This window comes from Ambystoma mexicanum, chromosome 6p, assembly GCF_040938575.1.
Source record: "Ambystoma mexicanum isolate Mex_15411 chromosome 6p, UKY_AmexF1_1, whole genome shotgun sequence".
Classification (NCBI taxonomy): Eukaryota; Metazoa; Chordata; class Amphibia; order Caudata; family Ambystomatidae; genus Ambystoma; species Ambystoma mexicanum.
The window spans coordinates 688,041,516-688,069,096 of NC_090935.1; the positions used below are offsets into that span (position 1 = coordinate 688,041,516).

General features: G+C 44.2%; 1 protein-coding gene across 2 annotated transcripts in view; it reads left to right on the top strand.

Annotated features, from left to right (window-relative positions):
• The window catches only part of LOC138511722 (versican core protein-like), a 207,374-nt gene that overhangs the window by 11,537 nt on the left and 168,256 nt on the right, over positions 1–27,581 (top strand). For both annotated transcript variants that reach the window (XM_069627577.1, XM_069627578.1), the window contains exons 2-3: positions 9,347–9,422; positions 22,783–23,160. In XM_069627577.1, the coding sequence (XP_069483678.1) occupies positions 9,353–9,422; positions 22,783–23,160 (448 nt within the window). In that variant the 5' untranslated portion in view covers positions 9,347–9,352. The remainder of the gene's footprint in view (positions 1–9,346; positions 9,423–22,782; positions 23,161–27,581) is intronic.

The following is a 27,581-nucleotide window of genomic DNA, read 5'->3' on the forward strand; positions in this document are numbered from 1 at the left end:
CTCAGTCCCCATCATATTTCAACAAACGAATGGACTTTCATGCAGATTGCCTGTCGACTGGGTATTACCCAAATTGACCTGTTTCACAATTGACCTAATTATAGTGGTCCTAATTGACCTTCTCAATAATTGACCTTTATATTATTTTAGTTATTATATACATATATTGGGTTGGTTTTGGTTTATAAATAATATATGGAGATTGGGTGGTGGGTTGCGGGGGAGGGGGGGTTTGATTGATTGGGAGGGTGTGGGGGGTTTCTCCCTGCATATATGTCCTAATTGATTCTCCCAAGGTCAATTCTCCCGAGGTCAATTGTGAAAAGGTCAATTAGTATACAACAGTTTGCTGAACTGGCCTCAGACTCTTATACGAGACCGAGACTGTTCCCATCAGGAGATCAGAGATGGGGATTTTTAATGATACGCTCCCTAGGGATGGTTGATGCCAGTCGGGTATTACCCTGTCAGGTCTTTGCTTCCGTTTCCATCATGGCAGGCCTATAGAATGGGCGCATTGTTTTGCTGGTTCAGATTCAGATTTGAGTCTGACTCTCAGCGCTTGGCCTTGCTGCCGGAGTAGCCCACCCATCCAGGATGGTGCAAAGGTTTCGCTGACACGGAGATTGATGGGGTGATGAACACCGAAACTCTTTCATTTTGGAAAGGTCTTGTCAAACCACGATTCAGGGGCCACCGCAGAGGTCTTTTGTGGAGTTCATGCGACGTGTCATCAGGGTAGGAGAAGTGGAGGAGTTTGTGGTGTGCGCCATTTTCTCAAGCGCAGCTCTCAATTGCTACTTCAATGTATGAGTTAATGGGTCTGTCTTAATATAGTTCACAGTATTTTGTTGCCATAGTTTGAGAAGAATAGGCTGTTAACCAATTAAAAAGACGGCCTTCTTGAATTTAGCCCCTTTGTTTATGGCCTATGCATTAATTAATTAATTTTATTTATTTGCATTTTTAATACACACAGCCTGGGGGCATCGAGGCGCTGTAATAGGAATATGTCTCTTAGTTGCGTATTTATAATGCGCTTAATAGATTTACAAAAAAAAAAAAATATATATAATGCGCTTAATACACAGAGGTTTCTAAGCGCGGACTCGGGGATCAAACGTGTGTTGCTTTGTGTCCTCTTGTTTCCAAGGCGAGCATGTTGCCGCTGAGCTATCCTGCCAGGATTAAGAAGACTACTACTCTACATACCCCATAAAACAGCACCAGCGGCTTCGTATGTTCATTCATTCGTGAGTAGTGTCTGGTTAGTGCCACCGTGGGTCGGACACACATGATATAATACTGCCACCCACAGTCAGCATGGGAGAAACAGTTACTGGGGGTGGGTGCCAAGAGTATATTGACAGCGTGTGCTTGGCCTCGTCCCTGCTGGGCGGGAATAGAGCTTCTCTCGTAGGGTGCGTGTCCCTGGGCATCCCATTCATAAAAGGGGTATCATTGCCTCCTTGGGCGGTCAGGGATTGCCCTGCTGCCTTGTCATCTGAGAAGTCTTCTTGTTGGAGGCATATGGTGATCTAGGAGGGCAATGCACCTCCATTTCGCTGCCACCGGCCAAGTTTAATCTCCATACACAGTGGAGTAAGGGCCACTAGTGAGAGCTTATGTGTTGAAAATTAAAGGCTGCTGATAAAGGCCGAATCCTTGGCTCAATCATCTGTCTTGGGGGCGCTCTGCCAAAGATGCAACATGCCAGCCGCTTGGTGCACACCACACACTGCCATGTCTGCACCTGGCGATGGTGGGATCATTGCCCTCTCTTGTTTTTATTAGTTTCACTCTGCAGACATTTCGTGACATCTTCAAATACCTAAACCTATATTCTGTATGAATTTGTAGGTAAAGGTTGTAGTCATATTTGGAGACCCTTGGGTACCCAAGAATTTCTCTACCCGGCCTCAAGGTTCTTTAAGTACATCTCACCGTGACATCCTGTGCCGATGGACGAAGACCGTGCTGAAATCCTCAGAGTGCTTCAATGAAACCAGTGCACTATTGTCCAAAGTACTATGCGATGTTGGAGACGGTAATGCATTTCTATTCATTAAAACACAGACAGCCTGATTTAAAAAAGCGTTTTCAATGGGACAGTCCTATTGAAATACGCTTTGAAAAGCAAGCCAAGCGTGTTCTTTAGCTAATGTAAATCCTGAGACACGTCTTCAATACCAATGAAATACATCTGTCATTTTTTTTAATTTTTTTAAAGTCATCGATACCACCTGGCCATGACATTTTATTTGTCAACCCAAAGATCAGTCTGTTACATGAGTGGAGAATGAACACATTCTCTACTACCTAGGTTGCATGAAGATCCCGCATTTATTTATTTGTGGACTTATAAAGTGCAACGTATTCCAGAAGGCCTCCTGGTGCTGAACAGACCTGGGAGGAACCACCAAGTGGGAGAGATCAGAATATAAAGGTTTTCAGATCCCGCCTAAAGAACAAATAGTCCTTGTTTTTCCATAATGGCAAGGGGACCGAATTTCACAATGTATCTGTCATTATAGAGAAGGCATGACCTCCTATGCGAGCAAAAGCCTGAGGGACAACCAACAAACAATCCTGGGCGGAGCGCAGAATCCTAATCGGGACGTAAGGATGGAATTTCTGCTGAAGATATTCCACACCATTCCCATACAAGGTGCTTTGGACCATGCAGATGGACTTAAAGGCAGTGCAGATGGCGGAGAATGGGGGTAGGATGGGTACAGGGCGGGTCCAGGATGCTGGTCCTGGCTGCAGAGTTCTGAAGAACCCGCAGCCGATGAATAAGATAGGGGGGCTGACCTAAGTAGAGGGTGTTGCAATAGTCAAGAGCCGATGGAACCAAAGACGCTACCAAAGGTGCCCAAAGTTGAGGAGGCAGGAAACCGAACACCTTTCTGAGAAGTGTAAGCCGATAATGGCCTTGCTGACACACTGCGGTGACCTGTGGCTCATTGTGTGGCAATTAGGTGCAGGCATACATTGAACTGGTCTGGAGTTCAACATTAGCCATTTTTATAAAAAATAAAATACGCTTTGCCACGGTCCATACAATTCATGGTTCCTGAAATCAACACACGTGTGCACATGATAGTCCAACAAGTTTTAAGAACAATTCAAGGAAGAAAATGGTGCGTATTGTTCACAGTGGAATATCATGTGGTCACATGATTGTGTTTCCCATACGCCTTAAGTAATGTGGCAGTCACTTTTGTCGATAAACAGGTACAGTGCCACAAAAGGGAATATGGGGGAACATATGATATGGGTTTACACCAATGATGTTATAAAACATATCTTCTATGTGTGTGTGAGAGAGAGAGAGAGAGAGAGAGAGAGAGAGACGTGAGAACAAGGAAGAGAAAAAAGCGAGACAAAAAGAGAGAGAGGGAATAATAGGATGAGAGAAACTCTGTTACAGTGATGAATCGAAATGGTATCTGTGAGTAGATGCAAGCATTGGGTTGGTACAGAATTACATTTAATACTAATGTCAGAAATTGTGTTTGGGGTAGTATAAAAGCCTAGTAACGTAACACAACATCACACAAGTAGCGCATACAATGAGATTTGAGATATTCCTCATGCTTCTGTGGAATGACACCTTGAAAGAGTGATTCTGTAACATTCAAATGTTGCATTAAAAGCTGAATAACATAACACAGACAGCTAATATACAAGGACATTTTGGAGTTCCGAAAGCAGCCCCTCACTGTCAGTAGAGTATAGTGATGAGGACCAACAGTTAAAGATGTGATTTGGTGAAGTGTGAAATGTGACTAATTAACAAGGAGTTGCGTTATTTGTTAATAAGATTCATATCCACTTCCTCTGAACGAGTCAGAAAAAGTGGATTCTTATGGGAATTATTATGCTGATTCTAAAAATGCAAACCATAGTCACATCGTATGTCAGAGGGCGATTTAAATCGCATAAACACATATCACCACATACATGTACAAATACCAATTTCTTAAAAGCTCGCTCTCACGTGGATTTATCATTTTTACAATTGTAAAGTCTTTTCAGTCACAAAGGCAATTATTTCAGGGGAGAACCATTGACTTAATTGGTGCATGCCACGTTTCGGGCAATCAAGATTCCTTGCAAACCATTTGGTTCATGCAACTCTCATTGGTGTCTTCCTTATCTTTCTGTATCACTTTTATACTGTTCATGTGTTTCGTGACTTATTTGTACTTCGGGATACAGTAGCGTCTTTTCCCTTTGATCTCCATTAGTATATCATCATGTATATGTGCCATAATTGCTTACATAAGATTTTCAGCAGGAGCCTAAACACGCTACCTGAAATATCTGGCCTCCAGAATTCAAGGAATTTCTTCCTGAGGAAAGCTAGGGACCATCACACAGCCTTCATTCCAATAATTCTTCTGCAAGGATGTTGTCTTACTCAGTATATTAACGTTTTTCACGAATTGACAAACCCATTGTTATACTACCGAATTCTCACAAAGAAATTCCTAACACATGCCGGTGAAACCAGTTTATAAGCTTCTGTTTAAATATGATTACAATTGGTGAAATCCAATATTTGCGATCCAATAATCCAGATGGTACACATTAGTGCATCCTCTACAAACAACCAGATTGTGTGCAAAACCTAAAACATATTTTAATCGTGTGTCTTACTTTGCAAAATCTGTGGGATGAATCAATATCTGGGGTACCAGTGGTTCCGGGGTGAACATTGGTTTCTAAACCATCAATCAGCCCCACACCTCTAATACACCAAAATTGATCCAAAAGGATTGGATTAAACTAGCATACAATTAAAATTATAAACCTCCTCATCCAATTTTGGTAAAGTGGATGGAACGATAGGCTTATCTTCTCTAAAGGTCACAAATCATTGATTATTTGCAACCCAGCAAAAATACAATTAATACCAATGATACAAGGAGTGTCCAGTCAAGGTTGTATACAAAGTATCGACTTTATTTTTCTCACAACAGACAATCTAACAACAGTACTAAATACAACCCACCCTGTAAACGAATGCATAGAACAGGCAGTTTCTAAGATGGAGAAGGGATGCACTCTGCATACTGACAAGATGGTAGTTGACATGGTTAATAACCACAATAGTAGTTGGTATGGTTAATAACCACAATAGTTTTTAATGACTTCTTGGCTTCAGCAAATAGGAAGAAAGCGTCTTAAATGTCTCTGGGGCTTCTGGGAAGGACCAGGGGGACAGAACCACAGTGTACCTCCTTCCGTAGTTTTTCTAGGTGCTTGGTGCGTAGAGTCGGTTTTGGACATGGATGATGGTAGACCGGACTCTGTGAAAATGTGTGCGGCTAATCCACACACATTTTCCTATGCTCACACCACAACAAATGTATAGACCTGTGTACTCCAGCATGGACACAACCTACAGGTACAGTCCGGTCTACCATCATCCATGTACTTACAAAAAAAAGCCCAGGCAAGCCCACACCCACCATGTGTATGGTGAAATTGCTCACAATCTGAGCTTGTTATTGTTTGTCAAATGTATAGATAATGAATTGTAACTTTTAACTTATGAGTTCTGGCGGCATCTGTCCAGTGGACATGAGGTCCTATTGACAATAGAGTTTGTGAAATGTTTGCACCGAATGAACCTGATTGTTATTACTTGGTAGAAAACTCTTTACTATTTAAATGATAATACACTAGTTAAGGCACGTAACAACTTTATTAACTTGATTTGGATAATTATCAGGAACATTTTAAATCGCCTTTTTTTAACACATAATATGTTGTGTGTAATATGTAATCAAAAGAAATAAGAAGTCACATTTTAAATGTTTTAAAAATGTCTTCCCTTTGTATGATATTCTAACCATATCAATGTCATGTTTTCCTTTTGATGTCATGTTTGTATGTTCGTGTAATTACATATGTGTAAGCTTTAGAACCAATTAACAATAAATAATAAATAAATAATAATAACTCTTCTTTCATGGTACCAGTCAATGGCATCACTGGAAAGTGTGTTTTACCATACGTGTTCTTATGGCCCCTCTTTCTATATCAACATTCTTTCTGGTCCACTGCCTTCCATTACACACATTCCCCTACTTATACAATCGTATTCCCTTGACCGCAGTCCTTTGTTCTTTCCCAATCTGTTAGCTCTTACTGCTCCTAGTCTACCTCGCCCCCCCCCTCTTTTTGCCATACTTTCATTTCCTTTTCGTCCACAGACTACAGTCTGGTTTTTCCTGGATGTGGTACAATATGCCATTTACTCAGATAAGGTACCAATGTTGTAAGACTATTAGGGTGCTGATTAGTACGGCATAAAATCATAACATAACATATGGAGAGTGATATCCTGGAACATCTTCAGAGGGATGCCAGCATGTACAGTATTCCCTGTGTGTCCTCAATGATTGACACCATGGCAAAATGATACAGGCCATTCCATGCTGAAATGTTACCACTGGATGTGAGAGCAGCATAGCTATTCACACTGCAGCTGCCTGCTTCCTTGGGAGTCCTCTACAAGATAGCATTCCGGTGGAATCTCTTGCATCCTCCTGCGTGTCCGGCTGGAGGCAAAGACGCAGCTGTCAAGCTTTGCGCCAGGGGATTGAAATAAAGGAGAAACCGAGATGTGCCAAGTACTTTTGGGGTGTATGTGGAATGACATTATTGTGTTACAAACATATTGACTGGAAAACAGTTTCGCCCCAACAGAGGAGAAAAAGGAAAGCAATCTCTCACAGTGATGAACGGTTATCTATCTCTCTCTCTCTCTCTCTCTCACACACACACACACACACAAAAACGCGCGGGCGCGCGCGCGCGCGCACACATACACACACACACACACACCACCCCCCCTCCTGTGCAATGTCTCCAGACAAGGGAACCCCCGGAATGGTAATGCAATAACCTCTGAACCTAGGCTGCTGGGAACTAGCGCTTCCAGGTTACTCATTCACACGTGCATTACTAGCTCGTTAAGCAGTCGCAATACGGCCCAGGATTAGTGGCGCTGCGGTATAGGCGGTATCTGTTTACACATGCTTCATGGGGTGTGAAATTAAAAGTCTTTTTGCCAAAACACACAAGAATTTATTTGACTGAGAATTCCCCTTTCTGCCTGGACATTTGAACTCAGGGTACAAAAAGCTTTCTTTCTTCCATGGGATGTTGGCCTGTATGGCGCCTCCTACAGTGACATGCCTTCAGAGCCTTCAATAACGCCGCGTTGGCCATGGTCGTCTTTATGTTCAGCTTGAGATCACTCTTGTTGCTGGAGTTCTGATCAATTGGGAGAAACCACCAAATCAAGCTGGAATAAAGCCTGGGAGATGGAGTATGTTCATCCACTGATATCTCTCGAAACACTGACCCAATGCACCGCCACGGGCAAGAATTGCTGCATGCACCGTGTTAACAATGCGCATTCCAGTGCTGACAGCAGCATCCCAAACCACGAAGGTTGGATCCAGGCACAATGTACCAGGGTGACTACTGCATGCACATTGGCTTCTGGCAGAGCTGTTGCATTTTCTTGAAGGTCTCAAATCCTTTCCTTGGGTTGGTCAAAAAGACACATAATAGTCCGCAAGAACGTCCAAATGGGACATAGTGAAGATCCTTTTCAGAGCAATATTTTTAAGTGAGACTACAGAGGAGATTCGTCAGGCCACCGACTGATTTCAATGACAACACTGATGACACCCCCCTTCCTCTGTAAAATCCAAATCAGAGATCTGACTCACATCTCTGTGTCCAAATGTTCTTCAGTGGAGAGGAGGTATCACTCCACCTGTGTCAACAACATGTGTCCTCAGTCTCGGGCTTTGAGAAACTGCATATGACTCCATTCTGTTCACAAGGCTCACAAAGGAAATCTTGTGTGGACACACTGATTTGGGTGGGGGACTAGCACAACACCTTGCTTTGTACTGAATACAATTATACGACTGAACAGATGAAGAAATGTGTCTTCTGGTAAAACCGGTTCTCTAGCTCGATACCATGGAACAAGGCAACATGTAATCCTGTCGCTGAATCCCATTTGTTCTGCCATTCTGCGACAACAGGTTTCAGGACACAATGTGTGGTATGCATAATATCTTGATTATAGGTTTTTATTTACTTGATTTTATATGGGTTAGTCTATGTGTGTTTTATATTGTAATTTAGAAGTATTGCTTGTGCGTTGCATATACAAATCCTTATGGTTATACGGATATAAAATAAATAAATAAAACGTATTATAATTTGCCCTACGTATCTATCTTATTATATCGTACGAAAAGATCAAAATGAAGAGGAGTGTGAAACTGCACCCACTGGAGTTATCTTTTCACGTTTGATACGTTAAACTGTAGAGAACTGGCCAGTGATATCATATATATTTGAGGAAGAGTCCTTTTTCAGGAGACATGGCTCAAGGGCATACCCAGGCACTGTTAGTGATTAAATGTGTGTATCACACGTGTACAATCATAGTGTTTTGGTTTGAGTTACTATAGCAGTGGCCATGAGTCATGCATTGTTTTCTGATTAATACCTGTTTCCAGGTTTTAGGGTGGTGCCACATGGAGGTCATCAAATTCTAGAACGTTTAGTTAAATGGGAGGTTTTTCTTAAACCTGGAAAATGCTCAGGAAGCAACAGTCTGATAAGAACATTACCAGTATTTAATGACCGTATGATTGTATGTTGGTTGCTGTAGTATGCTGGGTCTGTGGCTAAGTGGACTAATGCATTTACTACAAGATCCTGTGTTTGATCTCATGGTTGCAGGTTCGAACCCCAGCAGATCCACTCAGCATGTCATTCTTCTGAGGTTCATAAAATGAGTACCATTGTTGTAATTTTTGTTTCGCTAATATCTGGGGTACAGTATATTTGGGCCTGCCCATATCAATTGCTTAATATATATATATATATATATATATGTATATATATATATATATATATATATGGGTGTGTGTGTGTGTATGTGCGTGTGTCAACCTGGATAGATCAAAAAATTGCCAGGCAGCCTCTTGTTCAATATGGCACAGTGATTAATTAAGAGTCGTGGTCTGGTGACCATTAAGTCAGGCATTCACAGGGGCTGCACAGTGACTACCCTTTTTTGCTAGTAGCATACTAATTAGGGATCCTCAGACCACTGTTTTACACCTGACAGAAGTGTTTAAGGGGGTTTATGGTTCCTCACTTTCGTCTAGGAGGAGGGAATGGATCCATGGGCTGATAACTCTATTAAACTGTACAATTATGACCATGCCTTCACGGATAGACTTCGTATGTATATATTCTGATATTTTCAATGCCATCTCGTTTTGTATTTCAGGTCAAAATGTTAAGACACTTGCACCACGTCAGCTGGATTATTTCTCTCTTCTTAGTAACGAATGGACAGCGTATAGGTAAGTTGCTTGTACATTTATTCCATGCAACCTGTACATTATGACAGATGCATACATTGGCTTTCTTTCAGTAGGTTTTTTTTTTCAATTGTAATTGATGTTCAGGGTTATTTATTAAATGATTTAACAGAGAACACAATTTCATTTCTATTGCATACTGTTTACAATGCAATAAAAACAATATATTGACATTCCCCTTAAATTGCTCTTGCAAATTCCACAATAAGCGTGGAATCACCACACAATCAATACAAAACTACTCAAAGAAATTACGGGTCTCCAACTTGAATAACCAAGTTCTACAATCACTAATGTGGATGGAGTACAACAATCAGGTAACACTACCTCAGTGTGTCATAGAAAGGTAGCGAGAGTGATACGAGCCTATACGTGTATCACTCTCCATGAATCTACCCATTACTAGGAGGTGATCTTCACTATCATCCATTAACACCAGCTTCCAGAGGGACAGCCCTGCTTGGGTAGAATAGATAGCTTGGATTTAAGAGCTCTACTTAATGTCTTGTTATAGTGTCCTTCTATGAGGTGAAGGTGGAGAAAATGGCTGATTTTGGGGGACATTTCAGGGAAATACTTTCCTCCAATATCTGCTCCTTGAAGAAGATGATGGGCGATGGATGTGTATTCTCTTTATATTGCTGCAAGGAAAGTGTGGCGATTGGTTGGAGAAATGAATGGGCCAGACAGGATGTTTGAATGGGATTCTCGCCTCAGCTGGTGACAGTGGTGTTCTCTGCCGCGCCTTCTGAGACGAGGCACCCTTTCTTAAACCAGAAGATCAATTGAACTTCCACATTACCAGTTTCATGGTGTTGAGGTAATATGTTTAGTGAGTACCTTGTGAACGCTGCTTTTTAGTTGATGCATGAGGGCATGATGGCTCCCACTAATGCTAAGCTGCATTTTATGGGGTAAGGAGTCATGTTTGGTATTGTGTCCCTCTAATCAAAACGATTTCCCTGTCCCAAGGTCAACTGAGCGTTTGCACTATCTCACAATCTGGAGAAACAAAATCCCTGATCTTTAGACTTCTGAACCTAGACTCACATTCCAAAAGTCAATTTACACATCATACACTATCACCAGGGATACCGAATTTTAATAGCAGTATAAGAGAATGTTGTTCATTACTGCTGATACAATACAATTAATGTCACAAAATGTCACCCATTAGTGTCACAGAATGCTGCAATCTATACCTATCATGTTTGTGCACCAGTGCCAGAAACATTATCCATCCATGGTGAAATATGGATACATTGATAAGGCAAATAACATATCCATGGTGGACCTGGTACTCAACCCAAACTACCCAGGAGACACAATCAAACCAAGCAAAACGTGTCAAGGACTGGGATAATTATATAGAGGCCAAAATACCTTCAATCTTCAAGGCAAGCGAATTGTGAAAACTTGATCAATGAGGGCATATGTGTTTACATCCTGAAAACAATCTTTATTTATAAAGATATTCTCAAAAAGTAACCTAACTGTAAGCATTTGTGCAATGCACATAAAATTCAAAACAACATATAAATGATCAACATTTCATCTAAATTCTACCAACATTAGTTCTCATGTAGTGTTTAACAACAGATTATTCTGTAAACGGTCTAATAGATCATAGCCAGTAATGAAACATATAAGAGCATCGACGTGTTTCGGCCTAAGTGGTGCTAATTCATGGGGTGCTCTCTTTTCTGTGGCGGCCTTCATCAGGAGAACATGATTTTTCAAAAGTTACCGAGGACACCAATGTGTCCTCACTAAGTGTGCCCCAACATAGTTTGAAATGCGATTCCAAGTAGAAATGAGGTGTCTCAGTCACAGACTAACCCAGTGAATCAGGTGTACTGCATGCACTTCAGAAGAAATGACACCATCAACACCATGAGTTAACCACTGATGGTGGCACAAGCACTGTATATAGATTTGGGGCCGAGACGTCAAGTGTAATGCAGTCTATATGAAGGTGTAGAATGAAAAAAGACAGTATATCAGAGTGACTGAATCATTTCAATTGACTGTAATCACGATTGTGGGATAACACATTGCTGTGTTCAGTAACTGTTCTGAAAAATCAAGTTTGTAAAAACTCAGAAAATAGCATATTTTTAACAGGTTTTGGGTGACATTTCATTTAGAATCTTTTTTTTTTTAACTGTGGGTCATACATTGCGTTTTCGTATCACCTTTGTGACAACTATTGTCATGGGAGTGATGTTAAAAGGGAGATGTCATGGGCGGAGGGACATGCACCTTGAAGGTGCCCTTGGGCTATGTACTCATTCATTAAACACAGCTGGCTCACTAAGTGCTATATTCATTTCTGCATATTTCCCACCAAACTACTTCCATGGAGGACTCTCATTTAATATTTGGACTCTTTCTATGCTGGCATCTCTTTCATTTCTTAAGTTTTTGATTGGAAGGAGTACCCTGACTCTGCATTATCGCAACTGCTCTTGCAATAGCAATATAAGTGGATTGTTGAGAGCGGGTTTCCACTCTATTGTTCAGAATGACCCCACTACAGGCAGAGGTTTCTTACACCCATAAGCAAATTACTGCACTTTTGTGTTTTTTAGCTGAGGCAATGGTGTCAGTTCTTTGAATTTCACCAGGGGCATTACATTTACTGTTGCTCCGGTGTCCGTCACCACCTTCATGTGGATCCTTTCTGCTAGAACCAGGCAGGTAGGCAGTGCTGTGTTCTTCCTGTTGTGGGTTTTCTTGCCTGGTTGTATGGTGGAGATCACGTGGCCTCGCTCGCTGCATCTTTTGGACTGGCTTCCTGGCCTTTCAGGAGATGACTCCTCCTCCGATGCTTCGTCTTCCTCACTGTCACTGAATTGTTTCTGACCAGCTGCTATGGCTCTTGCTTTCCCTTTGTCTCATCTTTTGGACATGCCTGTCCTTGGTCGTTCTGTCTCTTTCTGAGAGGGAGGGTGGAGACAGACTGCTGCGAAGTGGTTAAGCCATTTGTATTTCCGACAGGTAGCTTGTAGTGCAGGACAGGGTTCCCCTCTGTGCTATGCCCCTCCACACCACTTGCAGGATTCCCGCCATTTGTTGAGTCAGCAGGGCAAGATCTCGGCGGCTCTTCTTCCTTCGGCCCTTGACTTGATGGCTGCAATGTTCTCATCTTCCTTGAAGTTGTCGATTGGCAGTCTACTCATGTCCACCTCCATTGCTGTAATTTGCTTGTCAGTGCATTTTCTTTGTCGTCCCATTGTCAGGATCCGGTCTAGTGGCATGTTGACGATATACCATGAATGATTTGCTGAGGTACTGCGAAATCCTTGTGTGGGAACTCACACCCCAGGGTCATCTCTCTGATGCAGGCGTGAATATCGATGATTTTCTCCCCAGGTCTTTGCCGGGCCATGCTCAGCTGGAAGCTTTCATATTCTGGGTTCAATTCTGGTTTGAATTTCCCATTCAGGGCTGCCTTTGCTGCTTCGTAGTCATCGGCCGGTAAGGTGTTAAATAGCCTTAGCACCAATGTGCCCAGGTTTAGCATTAATAATCCCTGTCGCTTTTCTGCATCAGTGATCTTCTTGGCTTTGGCATGGAGTTCAAATTGCTGGAGTCACAGTTCCCATCGTAGCACAGCTCCTGTTGCATAGGGGGCCAAATGGTCTCATGAAAGTGTGACAGATTGCGTCTAGCCCTGGAATGGGCCCTTCTTGTTCTGTGGCCCCTCCTCTCATGTTCCTGGGAGTACTCACTCTAGCTGAGCTTGCCTGTGGGCTGGCCATCATTATGATGTGTTCCCCTTCAACTCGTGGTATTAGTGGTGCCTTGATGGGTACTTGCATTGTCCTTTGAATGTCTAATGACCTTTCCTCCCGACCAATGGCACTTTGTGGTGTGTTGGACTGAGTCCTCAGCTGCGGGTGGGCCTTCTTGCACCCTCCTCTCTCAGCCTGCTTAGGAATTTCTAAGTCAGCCATTGCCCGGGGTTTGTCACTTGCTCTGGCTTTACGAATCTGGGCAGATCGCTACAGCAGCGCAGGCTTTTCCCTCCTCACCACACGTGCATGTGGATTGATTCACGTATCAATAATGCTTCACGTGCCAATTAAACTGGCCTACTGGTAATGAACGTGTGAGCTGCTCACTCCAGCCTGTTCGTAGCCATGCCACCCTGGGTCCAGGTCTTTCCTTCAATGGAGTCCCTTTGCAATGGATTGCGACACCCATCTCCTCGTTGCTGTAGTTGCCCGACTTCAGGGTGGGGCTATCCACATCGACTCCACGTAGTGGGTTGGCGATGGTCTTGCTTCTGTGTCGGGCAAAGTGCTGTCCGGGGTTGGAGCTACGTTAGCCTTGCTTCCAGCTACCTGATGTTCATGCACTGTCTGGAACGCTTGACATGGGCACCGCGCATACAGCATTGCGCTCTGAGACCCTGCTGGTGCCTGTCAGTGCGCGGACGTATGGCATTCTATGCACGGGGTCGTTCCCTACAACTTCATTGCCAATGTGATTTTGTTGGCTCAGGTGCTCTGGGGCAAGCGGGGATCATGGGCCAGTATCTGGGCTACGCATACAGCACACACAGGCACTCTTTAAGGGGGTCTACTCGCACTGCCCCATTTCCGGTGAGCGTGCCTACTTTATTTCGTATCTCCTCTTTCTTTCATCATGTGGGACGGGCTACCCCTCCCATCACGTGGTGTTCAGAAGTGACCAACACCACGGTATTCATTACCACTACTGCTGGTGGTATTCCTAAAAATCCAACAAAATTCGAGCTTCATCATGGGTATAGTGGTAATGGTAGCGGTATTGCTAGAATTCTGCTAGTGGTTTCATTTAAAAAATATATCTTCACCCACATGTTGACAATGAAAATGAACACTGTACATTAATCGTATATATTCTTATTGTATACTTTTTGTTGATGATTTTTTTAAGCATTACAAGGGCGAGATGGTGAGGGTTTGTACATCAGAGACGCCCCCCGCCCCCTGTGTTTAAGGGAAGCACTCGTAATACGCAGAGGGCAAAGTGAGTGACTAGAAAAGAAGAAGTGTGCAAATATGCCCTCATTTCAGTAAATCAGTATAATTGTTTCTGTTTGCCACAGATTGTGCATTAGTGCAGCTCCTTTTGGTTGATAGCAGTTTTAGTCTATTGCATTCGCTGGGGTAATCTGTCTCAGCTTCCAGCGAATCTGAGCTATCACACCTCTAATCCATCTCCTGCTTTGAGGCTCGGGAGAGGGCTGCCAAAGGCATGCACTGTTTGAGGCACGGTTGTAGGTGATGGATTGTAGCCTTTGGCAACAGCTTTGATTCCGTGAGATGATTGGCGTCCTCGCAAAAGCAGAGCAGGAAATAGCTGTGTATATCTGACAGTGAGATCAATGCTACACAAAGAAAAGTGCCGGGGCTTACAGCCAGGGTCAAAACTCTAGCTATCTTGCAGTCTCGATAGTTACAACAAACAAAAAGTAACAGGATCATGTAGGTGTTAAAATTACATCTTCTATCCTTAGAAAAAATAAGGAAACGCCACTCACTTTGGAAGCAGGTGTGGTATTACAAAAACGTTCCACTGGTGCCATAGCAATTATCTCTAGAGCAAAAACTACTGGAGTGCAAAACACATATATTTATTTTGAATGGGCCTGATTCCCACCAAAGTGTTTTTCAATGGGATGTTCCCATTGAAAAACACATTGTGAACCGGGCCCAGTGTATTTCGGCAATGTTTGCTCTCGTCACAGTCACGTACACTGTGCGGAGTTTCCATAATACTGTGCGTTTTTGAAACTGCAGTTCATATCTTTAAATCATCCGATTCCATTCTGGGGTTCTTATCAGTCACTTTTAACAATTGTATTTGTATTTATTTGAAGAACAGGGATGACCGTTTCAATCAGAAATGACTTACAGTAACACATTTTCAGATGATGGAGGCTTTCCCACAAAGGGTGTCTGTGTAATAGCACAGTGATCGGAACATGTGTTGAATCGTTTTATTATGGAGTATAAATGTGGGACATATAAAAGTGAAAAAAAAACAAAACAAACAGAAACAAATATGTATAGATGGAGTTTGGAGTGGTGAGCATTACAGAGAAAGATGGAGGCATGCATGAGTGCACTCTCAGTCTCAGTGGATACGCCAGGCAGATTTAGTGGATCTCCAAGTCCACTATCTTCAAGGTACTTAGTTATCTGCTGAATGTCCACCCACTCAAGGACTTTTGTATAAAGGGGAAGGAGAGAAACGGGGACATTTTGGGTCGGCACAGGGTTTCTTTAATAGACGTAAAATAGTTGCAGATTTGAAGGAGGCAGAGAAGCATCCAGTGGAAGGACAGGTTAAAGAACGCGAGAGATAAGGACAAGTGATCGAGACTAAGGGCCTCATTACACGGATGGAGGTAAGGATTCACCGGTACCAGTAAAATACCGGTACCGGTAAATCCTTACCGCCTTACTACGAGGTCCCTTTGCGGGTTGGGGGATTTAACGCCTGCTTTTTGTAGGCGTTAAAAACCAACCCACAAAGGGACCCAGGGAGCTAATTACGGTACCGCAATTTGCGGTACCATAATTAGCGCCTTCCCCATTCCCATTATGCCCTATGGGGCAAAAATGGGAATGGGGAAGGGCAATGGTGGAAGGGGGAATTACCGCCCCGTCAACCTTGGAATGGGGCGGTAATTCCCCTTTTCGCCAAGGCGGTGCCAGTATTTTACCGGCATGAACCATGGCGCTAGTAGCGCCATGGTTCTCCGCCATCCGTGTAATGAGGCCCTAAATCCTAGACCATTTGGGGAGCAAAAGGGGGTGATGGGAGCGCAAGATGGGTTGGCACTGTGGAGGATGGGTTCTAATTCACTAACAAATGTAGGGGAGAAGTAGTCAAGAGTAGACAAGGTAGGGGGAGAGGTGGTGGCCAGAGGAATGTTTGGGGAGAGAGAGGAGGGCTGTGAAGGTGTCTCCTTTTTTAGAGGTTTTAGAGGATAATTAGTGAGCAATTTCATTAGCAGAAAGGGAGAAGGCGATGGATACTGGCTTGTAAAGTGTCATTAAAGATTGAAGGTTAATTACATTTTGGGGGTTTATTCAGAAGGATTAGAAGAGGAAGAGTATGTGTATAGACTAGAAGTAGGATAGGTACCCACAAACTGTGCCAGCAAAGTAGGTAAAAGCACATGTTTATTTTGAGGGTCTGAATTTCAGATGTGATCCAAAGCTAAACACTGGAAGGTGTGGATGTGCGAGCATGTTAGTGTTGGTCAAATGGAGTTAAACATGCATATTGAAAGTCAGACAAAGCACACTCAATGGAAGTGGCATGACTAGGCAAAGAGACAGGAGAGACGTCTTCACATCATTAAAGTAAGGTGCGAGAGAGTTCTCCCAGAATGTTCTCTTAGTCATTGAAGAGGGGAGATGAGAAGTAGGAGAGGGCCAATGGAGATGACAGAGGAGGAGAGTGAATTAGAGGGAAATACATGGTGAAGTGAGTTCCCATCAGTCTTCGTAAATTGGTCTCCAGGTGGAGTCCTGGGGGTCTTTGAGGGAGTAAACAGAATTGTCAAATAAGACTGAGTTATGTTCATGGGGGTTGGCTGCAGAGCACTTGTGGAGGTTAAAGTACTCCAGCATGAAAATAGGATGTAGGTAAAAAAAGAAATAGAGATGGGTCAAATCAGGGAAAATGGAGTTGAGCAGACCAGTGGGCCGATATAGAGCCAGAACATTGAGAGCTTTAGGAGGGAGGGGTTGAATCGTTGCATATTCAAAGAGGAAGAGTTGATGTCAGATGTGGTGGAGAAGTGTTAATAGTCTTATTGAGAAGGAACCACACACCACTGCCTTTCCCAACAATGTCTGGAAGATTGGGAGAAGGTAGCAGAGTCAGTGTGGAAAGCTGCTAGTGTAGCAGAGTGATGAGGGGAGATCCAGTTTGCTGTGATAGCAAGAAGTGAACGTTGCGTGTGTTAAGAGTTGTAGTGGTCTGTGATGAAGGAAGACATGTTGCAGAGGGATTGTGTACTAGTGGCCAAGTGAAGGGGTTATCAGTGGTGGGGAAGATTAGCAAGTGTGCGGTGGGTGAGGGGAATAGATGAGCTTGGAGTTGGTGGCAGCACAAGAGCATCTTATTTTAGGTGTGTGAGTGCAAGGGGTGAGGAGGAAGACGGGTAGGCTGGAGACTCATGCAGAAGTTACAGAAAGTTAAGCCTAGAGGCCATGAGATAAGTGAAAGAGAAGATTGTTTAGAAGGAGTAATGGATCCAAGACAAGATGCATGAGCAAGGGTAGAAGAAATAGGCAAGTGAAGAAAATTAAGAAAAGGTGCATCCCTGGAGAGAGAAAGTGTAAGTGACTGAGCAGAAAGGGAAGGGGTGTATAGTTGGCTGAGAAGAAATAGGTGAATGTTCCGAGAAGGGCTAGAATCGGGTTATAGGTAATCAAAAGACAGTCAATAGGCCCAACACAACAATGTCCCATGGCCCCATGAGGCGTCAGGAGCTGTGCAGTGAATGGATAGTTAATGATTGGAAGACTATGCGTGGCAGAAGTCAATTAAAGAGTATGTTTGGCAAATTCCTGGCTTGAGCAGGGGTTCTGGCCCTAGACCCATTCTGGTCCCAATAGGCCAAGGGGACTGTCCTTTGCTGCTTTTGGCCCTCTGCAGCTGGCAGATGGGCTGGACTCCCTGAAAAGACTGAAAAATGAAGGCAGTTTGTCATATGTCCCTCTGTGAATCAATCACAGTGCCCCATGATGGCTTTCACTCTTGCAGGGGGAGTCCTGGGGTTGTAGGTGCAGAGAGCTTTGTTTTTAAGGTAGGACCCTCATTCGGTGCACAGGGCTATCTGGCAAAAGCAGGATGTAGGCGAGAAACGCAAATATTGAAACGAAAACTCCAGACCGTCCCAAGAGCCTCTGGAAGCAAATCATGGTGTTCCAGATGGCTTCCACACTTGCAAGCAGAGTCCTGGCTGTTCTAGGCCCAGGGGGCTTTGTTTTTCGGGCAGGGGCCTCAGATGATGCACAGGACCCTCTGGCAAAGCAGGATGTGACCAAGAAATAAACATTGAAAACCAAGCTTCAGACAGTGACGTGTCCCTCTGAGAGCCAACTACAGTGCTCCGGTCGGCTTCCTCACTTGCAGACAGAGTCCTTCGTGTTGTAGGCACAGGGAGCTTTGTTTTGCAAGCAGGACCCTTCATCGCAGGACCCTTCATCACTGTCCTTTTAAAATAATATATGTCTAATAGTACTATGTGTGCCTCACATTGTCCCGGTATGCAGTGATTTGAATGGAAAAAGAATAACGAATGAAATGATAACGAAAACATTTTGAAAATATATATGCATATGGGGGTTGGGGTAAAGGGTTAAACGGTGTGGGATGGGTCGGGTTGGAAATGTGGGGAAGAGGGCGGTTTTGGGGGGCAGGCCTCCCAATTAATTAAACAAATCAAAAATATGTTTTTTTCGTTAAATTTCATTTGTTATTTTTTTCATTTGTTCAAATCACATGTAACCTATTGTCCCCTCATTACTTCAGCATGCTGTGGTTTTCAAATGGCAGGTGCTATTTACAACGGATTTAGAGACTGGCAGCAGCTGAGGTTTACTTTGGAGGGGACACATAGGCCATGCATTAGCAAGGCCCCACCCCTCACTGTTGCATGCACCCACCTCTCTCTGTCATGGCCCTGCTCTTTGGGTGGGACCATTCCCGAAGACACCGCCTTACAATCTCCACATGGGTATTCTGCTCTGCACAGTCACCACTTAGGCGGGGCAGCGTCTATGTCCATACTGTAGGGGGAAGGGAGCCTCAAAGGTGGGTGCTTCAGTCCCACTGTCCAACCTTGTGAATTGGGAATTATCTGGCGTTTTTGCTGTAGCACAGCACCCAAGCCTGTGTTCCTTTCGTTCTTTTTTTTTATATTTGAGGGGGCTTTAATCATATATCAGCCTGCTATTCAGCAAAAGCGATTGGCTGTTTCCAAAGTTCGTGAATTGTTATTTGCAAAAATAAGAGCATTAACGCCTCGTGATCTGAAGTGAACAGTTGTCACAAGAGGCTAAAGGCAGAGGATGATAACAGCTAAGAACAGTTTCAGGGGTAGACAAGGTAATGATGAATTTGCCGGTGCGTAATAAAGTGCCAGTAATTCGATACCGGATACGTTGTTCGCTGGAGTGGCCGGAACGCCACCTGCAAAAATAGCTGATATTGCCATTGCCGGAAATACTGGCAAATCCCCCTCCCCCCTGTGGAGGAATTGGGATTAACATCCCTTACCGGCACTCGTAATCTGGCAGTAGTTCCGCCGGACTGAGTGCCGGTTGCCGGTATCCTAGCAGTAATACTGGCAGGGTACCAGAAACCTCGTACATCAGCCCACAGTCTTTTCGAGAGAAAGCCTGCCTAAATAAATAAATTAAAATGAGAAAGACCTTGAACTTTATTCTGCTTCTCAGCACGTGGATAACACATTGCAGCTAAGCACAGGATATCAATATCAGTGTGAGAAAGATCACTAACAGTGATTTCTGCTGTGTCCTGTCAGTCATGAAAGAATGGGATGTTCCTTGATGCTGGCCTTGGTGTGCTTGAATGCACCCCCGTGTTGCAATGTTCTCTCTGCATCTGTGGAGCCTCAACACACACGTCTGGAGAGGACATGAAGATTCAGGGACATGCTACATACACGTTTAATATTAGAAAACACAAATTGGCTTCAACTTGTAATATTCCTGAATCTCGTTTCCTCTCATATTCATGTTATTTTTCCTCAAGTGTTTCTCATTCTAAACACTGTCATTCTTCAATGTTCACCTTTTCAAATACATTGGTTTTCTTCTGCATGAGGTACACGTAGGGCCCGAGTCATGGAATCTTTTGCCCAGTTTAAAGTGCGCTTTGCACTGCTGAAAAGTGACTTTGCATTGCCTACACAAACCCTGATGCATGGATCTGTGCAAAGTGTATTTTTTCAGTGCAAACTCCGTGCAAAGTCGGTGCATGGACATTTTTGGAGTACAAAATTACTTTGCAAGGACTTTGCACTGCAAAAATACACTTTGCACAGTTCCATGATCCAGGGTGTTTGTTGGCAGTGCAAAGTCACTTTACACAAGTAAAAAGTCATTTGCACTATGCAAAACAATTCGTGAATCAGGCCCTTAGGGTAGGTTTGGTGAATTCCGTGAATCACTTAATGAACATACACCTTTTGTGTTCAGCTCGTGGTGAGTGGGGCCTGGGCGGGGAGGGAGAATGCCTTTAGAAACCCAGCCCTGGGAAGCAATCGCTTCGGGACGCCAATTCTGGCTGGACGGGGGGGGGGGCGCTCCTCTCTCCAGCACTCGGGGAACTCTTGACCTGTGCTCGTTTACACAAGCTAATTCCCAACTCTGTTTACACATCTGGCTTTAAATTACCTGGGGAGAGACCTCTGTCGAGAGGGCGTGATTCCGCTGGCACACCGTTGGTGGCCCGTGACATCCTGTTGATGGCTTTTCTCAGCACTGTTCCTTGTCTGTTTGGAAAGAAATTAGCACTGCCTTCCAAACTCATGCGAAGCTTTCTCACATCAACAGCCCTTTGGCTTCGGCAACCACGGAGGTTTGCCTCCAGCAAAGCCTCAGAGTCACGCTCGAGGGTATTATCCAGCCCCAAACCCCAGTGGAAGCCGAGTCTGAGGCCATCCGCAGAATGCTAGTGACATTGGGTGAAGTGGGCACCGCATTCCCCACCCCCGCTGCTGCGGGAGGCAGGCGAGGCTTGTGCTGCCAAGTGTGGGCAGAAGGGGCTGCTCTAAATGCATGGCATGAGCCCAAGTCGCAGCCTACTAGCGAGGGCGCGGGTGCCCAATCAGGTCTGTGTTCCTATACATTGGAACTTTTTCTGGAACGTTCAGGTTCTGAGTTTAACAAGCAAACAATTGCAGACATTGCTTGGAGAACAGCTAACAAAATAGTACAAACATCTCTGACACGCTAAAGTGAGCAAGGATTCCAGGGGCTGGGTGGCGAGGGGGGGGTCTTCAATATGTAACATACGTTGGGAGAAACACCCGATACGGAATAGTACAGTATAACCGTTATTAGCACACGGAGGGCATTACTGACTTCATCAATAAATAATGATATCGAAAATAGACAGGGAAACAACAGAACACATGTCCCTGCATTCAAGAAACAACACATAAATGCCCCAGCAAGAGTTCTGTTCACAAGACGCTCACTCTTCGGAGAATCGTCGCACCTTCAATGAGCATTGCTTCCACGTCCATGTATAGACGCACTGTTCACTCTGACACTGTACCTAACGCATGTTCGTGCTAAACGTGGCCTGTCACGCTTTAAGTACGCACCCTAGACAGACAGCCTTTTTAGATGTTGAACAGTAAAGCCATATTTAATTAAATCACGTATTTTGTTGAGGATAGCTTAGGGGCAGGATGATCGTCTTTGAAGCAAGACAATGCGAGCAACACAGGTTCGATCCCCGGGTTATCGCCTAGAAACCTCTGGGTATTAAGCACGTTATAAATAACCCATTACAAATAAAATTATAATGTATTGTGCTCACAAGTAAACAAACATGTTTTAATTCACCAGGACAGCTCAAAACACCTTTATTTCTATTACCCATGTCTGATGATAGTCTTCTAGACTCTGCGAGGCGTCATTATCACTTGGAAGGATGACACTTCCCTACTTAGGAAGTGGGCCGTTATCGCATGATAACGACTCCTCCCTGTATCTACACGGAACCATCTTTAGTAACTCTCCAAAACACATAGTGCACCACGAAGCGTATATGCTGGCATTAGAATGTTAAGGAAGCACAATCGGAATGCTGCAATACTTAGTAAGCTGGACGTCTATGAATTCACTATCAGGGCCCAATTCAATCGTTTTTTTTTTTTTTGCTATTTGATTTATGGGAGTGGCTACATATTATTAACGCACAAATAAGTGACATGCATTCTCATGCAATGATTATTTCATGAAATAACTTTTTTTTACTGGTGATTTGCATGCATTTTATAACAGTTACAGCTTTTTTGTTTTTTAAACTTGGGCACATGCGTACTTTATGCACAGCCCATGCCTTGTGTACAATACACACACTTCTAAGCCCACATTTTGCAGCTTGGGGTATTTTCTTTGTGAAAAGGCCGTGTATATGTGTGCATTCTGAAATGCTTAAGTTTTCATTTGTAGTGATGCGGTTCTTTGCATCTGGTGTGTACGTGTGCAAGAGTGGTATTTGTGCAAATAGCAGTAGCCTGCAGATTTGCGTCTAAAATACTTGTGTCTGTTTTTTTTTTTTTCAGTGAAAGTGGAGAAAAGTCCACCTGTGCGGGGTTCGTTATCCGGCAGAATCACGCTACCATGCTATTTCTCCACGTTGCCCACATTAGCCCCCACCGAAAACAGGACAGATGAATTTCTACGAATAAAATGGTCAAAGATTGAGCAGGATAAGGATGGGAAAGATGTGAAGGAAACGACGGTCCTGGTTGCCAAAAATGGAGGCATCAAAATAGGCACCAACTACAGAGGGCGCGTGTCAGTGCCCAGCCACCCCGAGGACATCGGCGACGCCTCCCTCACCGTGGTTAAGCTGCGAGCCAGCGATGCCGGCACGTATCGCTGCGAAGTCATGTATGGCATTGAAGATACACAGGACACCATTTCCTTAGATGTCTCAGGTACGTTGGAACGGGCATTTTTGATCTTCAGCTGTTAGCACTGGTGGGGCTTAATGGGCTGACCCATTTTGGTGGCACGCGACTCCCTATAAAACGCTCGTATGCATACTTTTTGCATCACCTGCTGTAAGTGTTCACAAACATTGAAACAATGTTGTGCAAGAACGAATAGGAGGGTTTGTAAAGCCGGGCTAATTTTCTGCGCAATACAGGCCAGCGATGCGGTGGAAAAGGTCGATTTAATGTGACAGGGCAAAGCTCACAAATAAACGCTAACCTGGCTCCCTGGCCTTACAGACTAACATATCTGTTTTTAACAATTGCCAAGATGTTACTCATGTCTCAAAGCATCTCACTCGATTTTATAAAGGTACAGATGACAGATAATGTAGGAATATATCCATTGAAGTACAATAAACACTGTACTCCAGAAAACCCCAGTGATGTAGACCCCCTCACTCACGATGAGCACAGAATACCCAATTTCTGATGTATCAGTCTTGATGCGTCAAGGAAGAAGGCTGGCTCTAGCTTGCCTGTGCTCTTTGACCAAGTAACCACGCCCACAAGCACAGCGTGACACCCAGATACACTCCCTTTGAGCTGTATATCATGCCTCATCGAGTGCCCACTGATCAGGTCAGGGGTAACCTTCTGATGCTGGCAGTCACATTCAATGGCCAATCACTAAATTCCATTACAGACACCACTATAGGTCAATCACCTGGATGTTACTTACATGGGATTTGGCAATGATGCCCATCTGTATAGTAAATCCCTCAAAGTGAAGAGTCTCTCTATACCCAAGCATCATTGTTCCTATTGCTGTATTCAGCGTTGTGCATTACTGAACACCGCTGCAGACAGGTCACCTTTAGATGCACAGGTGCGTTCCTGACCTCCCTTAGTGGCTGCTCTTCAGAAATATGCGAAATGGGGTTGAGGGTCTCAGCCGGGCTCCCAGTCGGTTTCTTAGGCTTCATTTGTATAAGCAGGCCTTGCCTGCAAAAAGGGTCCTGCTGACTTGGAACATCTGCAAATTAATCTATTTGAGCCTCAACTCTGAGGCTTAGGAGTACTCATTCTAATGGAGCTGTTTTCACTTCCTCAGTTGTAAGATGTTACCCCCATGCCCAAGTATTGCCACTAAACATGAGGGTAAATGTGCATAATGTACTTCTATACAGCCCGTGTACATTGAACACACTCAAAATCCGAATAATTAAAAAAAATACATTTGACAGAATTGCAGCGGAATAAAAGGGCGTGTCAGCTCTGGTTCAATGCATTATGCAGGTGTTTCGCCAATAGATGCAGCAGTCAAGTGTATGCAAACAGTAGTGACAGAGGAAGACATATTTAAAACATGAATATAACAAAGTCTGGGTAAGATGTAGAAGGTAGAGCTAGGCGGGCCCAGAGGGCTTGAGCCGACCCAAGCCCTAGGCTTTGGGATGAACCTCCTCTCGGGTCAGTGCCTGTGCAAAGCAGGGCCGGCCAAGAGTCCCACCAGGTGCCCACCCACTCCTTTACTGAAGAAAAAGAACAAAAAGACATGCTCCTGGTGTGCCAATAGCACTTAAAGGAGCGTGTCTGCCTGACTTTCGGTCATCTGACTTCCGGTCCCTCCCCAGCCATGCATTGATTGGCTGCGGCAGGACAGGAACTTCAGGAAGTCAGGCGGCCAGGACCATAAATCAGGCAGACTCACTCATGCCTGCACACCACTCATTGATTGGCTGGTGCAGGACCAGAACACTTTCTAGTGGTGCTGTGAAGCCGCTATGTTACCCAATGGGTCCTTTTCTTGTCCCCCTAGTATGTTTTAACCCCCTTTGTTTCTCCCAACCCCTTTCTCGTTTTTCCCTTAATGTTGCCAAACTCACTTTAGCTCCCCAGTGCCATTTTACCCCAGTCCCTTTCAGCCACTTTTGTTGGTCCTCCACTGCGTTAGCTGACCGCAATCCCATTTTCCACTTTTTTGATCCCCTGTCCCGTGTTGGCATTTTTTATTACCATTAGTACCAATTATCCCCCTTTCTTGCCCCTTAACCCCTTTAGCATCCCCCAGTGCCATGTTGCCCCCTTTTTTTTTACCTGAGTCCCATTTAGATCTTGTGTGGCCTCTACACCCCTTCAGCTGTCCCAGTACTGTGTTGTCCCTTTCTTGACCTCTCCAATCCCGTTTTGCCCTTTTTTGCCCCTTTTTTTTTACCCCTGTCCCATTTAGCCTCTTTTGTTGCCCCAGGCCCATTTTGCCCTGTTTGTTGATCCCCAGTTCAGTTTTACCCCCTTTTGACCACAGTCCCATTTAGCCCCTTTCTGTTGCCCCCAGCCCCTTTAGCTCCCTTTCTTGCCCTGTTAGCCCTTTTCGTTGCTCCCCAATGCTTTTAGTCCCTTTTCTTGCCCCCAACCCAATAAGACAGACCCCCTCCCCCATTCTGTGCAGCCATGTCCCTGGCTCCGCTCTTATTTGGCCCTAAGAGCTTGGCCAGACCCCCAGTCTCACAGTCTGGGCCCTTCGCATGAATTCTCTGGCTCGCCCAGGTCTAGTAGTGGGCGATGGCAAAGCAGTGATGTTGGAGACCACACCTGGTGCAAGATTAACGAAAACTTTAAGAACATAGTGGCTGTCTACGTTTCGATCTACACTGCTTCGCGTTTTGTGACAGAAAGTGTACCCAACTAAAACTATGGCAGCAGAGCTCACTTTTCCCCAGTTTATGTAGTGCCTTTTTGTGAGTCCCTTGTTTAGTCTTCTCTGCAAACAGAATATTACTTTTCTATTTATATTTTTGTTGCATTTTCGCTGCAATGTAATACCCTTCCACAGTCTGTAACACTGTCCTCCTGCGATGGCATGGTGTGCTGCTGCCAACATTTCCAGTGAGAAATCCTTCGGGCCTGTAGCCTACTGCAGCGTTTTGTTCTCAACTAAAGCAGCTGTCCTTTCTTTGCAGACAAATACAAATGCTTGGCTGGGAAGGGGGCTGGAAGAAGGAGCGGGCCACAGGCGCCCCCTCCCTTCTCCCCTGTCTTCCACAACACATCAGAAACAAAGGGTGTCCTTCACTTTAATCTCCCTAGCTCCATGGGGTCTGCTAATTATTTTATCCTGCTGCATGCGTGTACTCGCTCAGGCCGCCATCTTCAGTCACCTAATAGGCCCTTTTATGCGCTCCAACACTCGCTCAGGAAATGAAGAGACGTCCACTCTGAGCAGAATGGCTCAAACTGGACGGGCAGATCAAAGGCCGACGGACAAAGAGCGCGCCCGATTCAGCGCGAGGGCCGCCGATGCTCTGGACAGCCCTTTGACCCCAGTGCAGCAGTTGCTGTGGTCCAACGGCATGCGCAGATAAAGCACTCTTAAAAGTGCATTTAGGGCGGACCTGTGTGGGGCCTCTAGGAGATCACGTGCTCCATTGAGTGGATCTCAATTGTTTTGGTATCTGGACTTTTTTCTTTTTTTTTTTTTTTTTTTTGAAATTTTTATTTTAATTTTCAAAATTACAATAAGATGAACAAAAACATATTAGATGATTACAACAAAAACCTACATTCACTAATCTACATATTCCACTATATACAAACCCCCCAGAGTCAAATCAGATCTAAAATCAGGCCTAATACAATAAGAGAAATTTATTCCATATCTTATTGAACAATGCACTCTTTTTCTCCCTCAGGTATAGCACTCTTTCGATATCAGCCAAAATATGCATCTCTGCAATCCACATTTCAATTGTAACAGGAGTAGATGTTTTCCAGTTTCTCAATATCAATTTCTTTCCCACCATTGCTCCCCGAAAGATCCACTTTCTCTGGGAGGTGCTCAAATCTTCCAGCACATCAGTGCTGCCCAGCACAATGGTCTTAAAATCTAAGTGGATTCTCTCTTCGAGAACTCTCTCACAAATCTGATCAAATTCGAACCACATACCCCTCACTCTTGGACATTCCCACAACATATGTTCAAAGGTGCCCCTCTCCTGAACACACGCCCAACAATCAGAGTTATCACTCATTCCTCTTTCCATCAAACGCTCTGGTGTCCAATAAGTTCTATGTAGAATCTTAATCTGCCGCGATCTTTCAACCAGACTCAAAGAACACAGTTTCACATTCTCACAGATTCGAGACCAATGCTCTTCCGCAATGTCCTCACCAATCCTTTGGTTCCAATCTTGTCTCACAGCATCATTTATCTTGTAGTTGGACATAATTTGTTTATACACATAGCTGACCAAGCCACAACCACTCACCCCAGGTATCCAACCAAGCAAATCCAAATTGACTCCTTTCTCCATATCTACATCTCCTACTGCTCTCCGGATCTTCCGATAGTCCGCCATACAAAAGGTAGGGATATCAAACTTCAACTTGACTTCTCTGGCAGTCATCCATGTCATACCATTAAA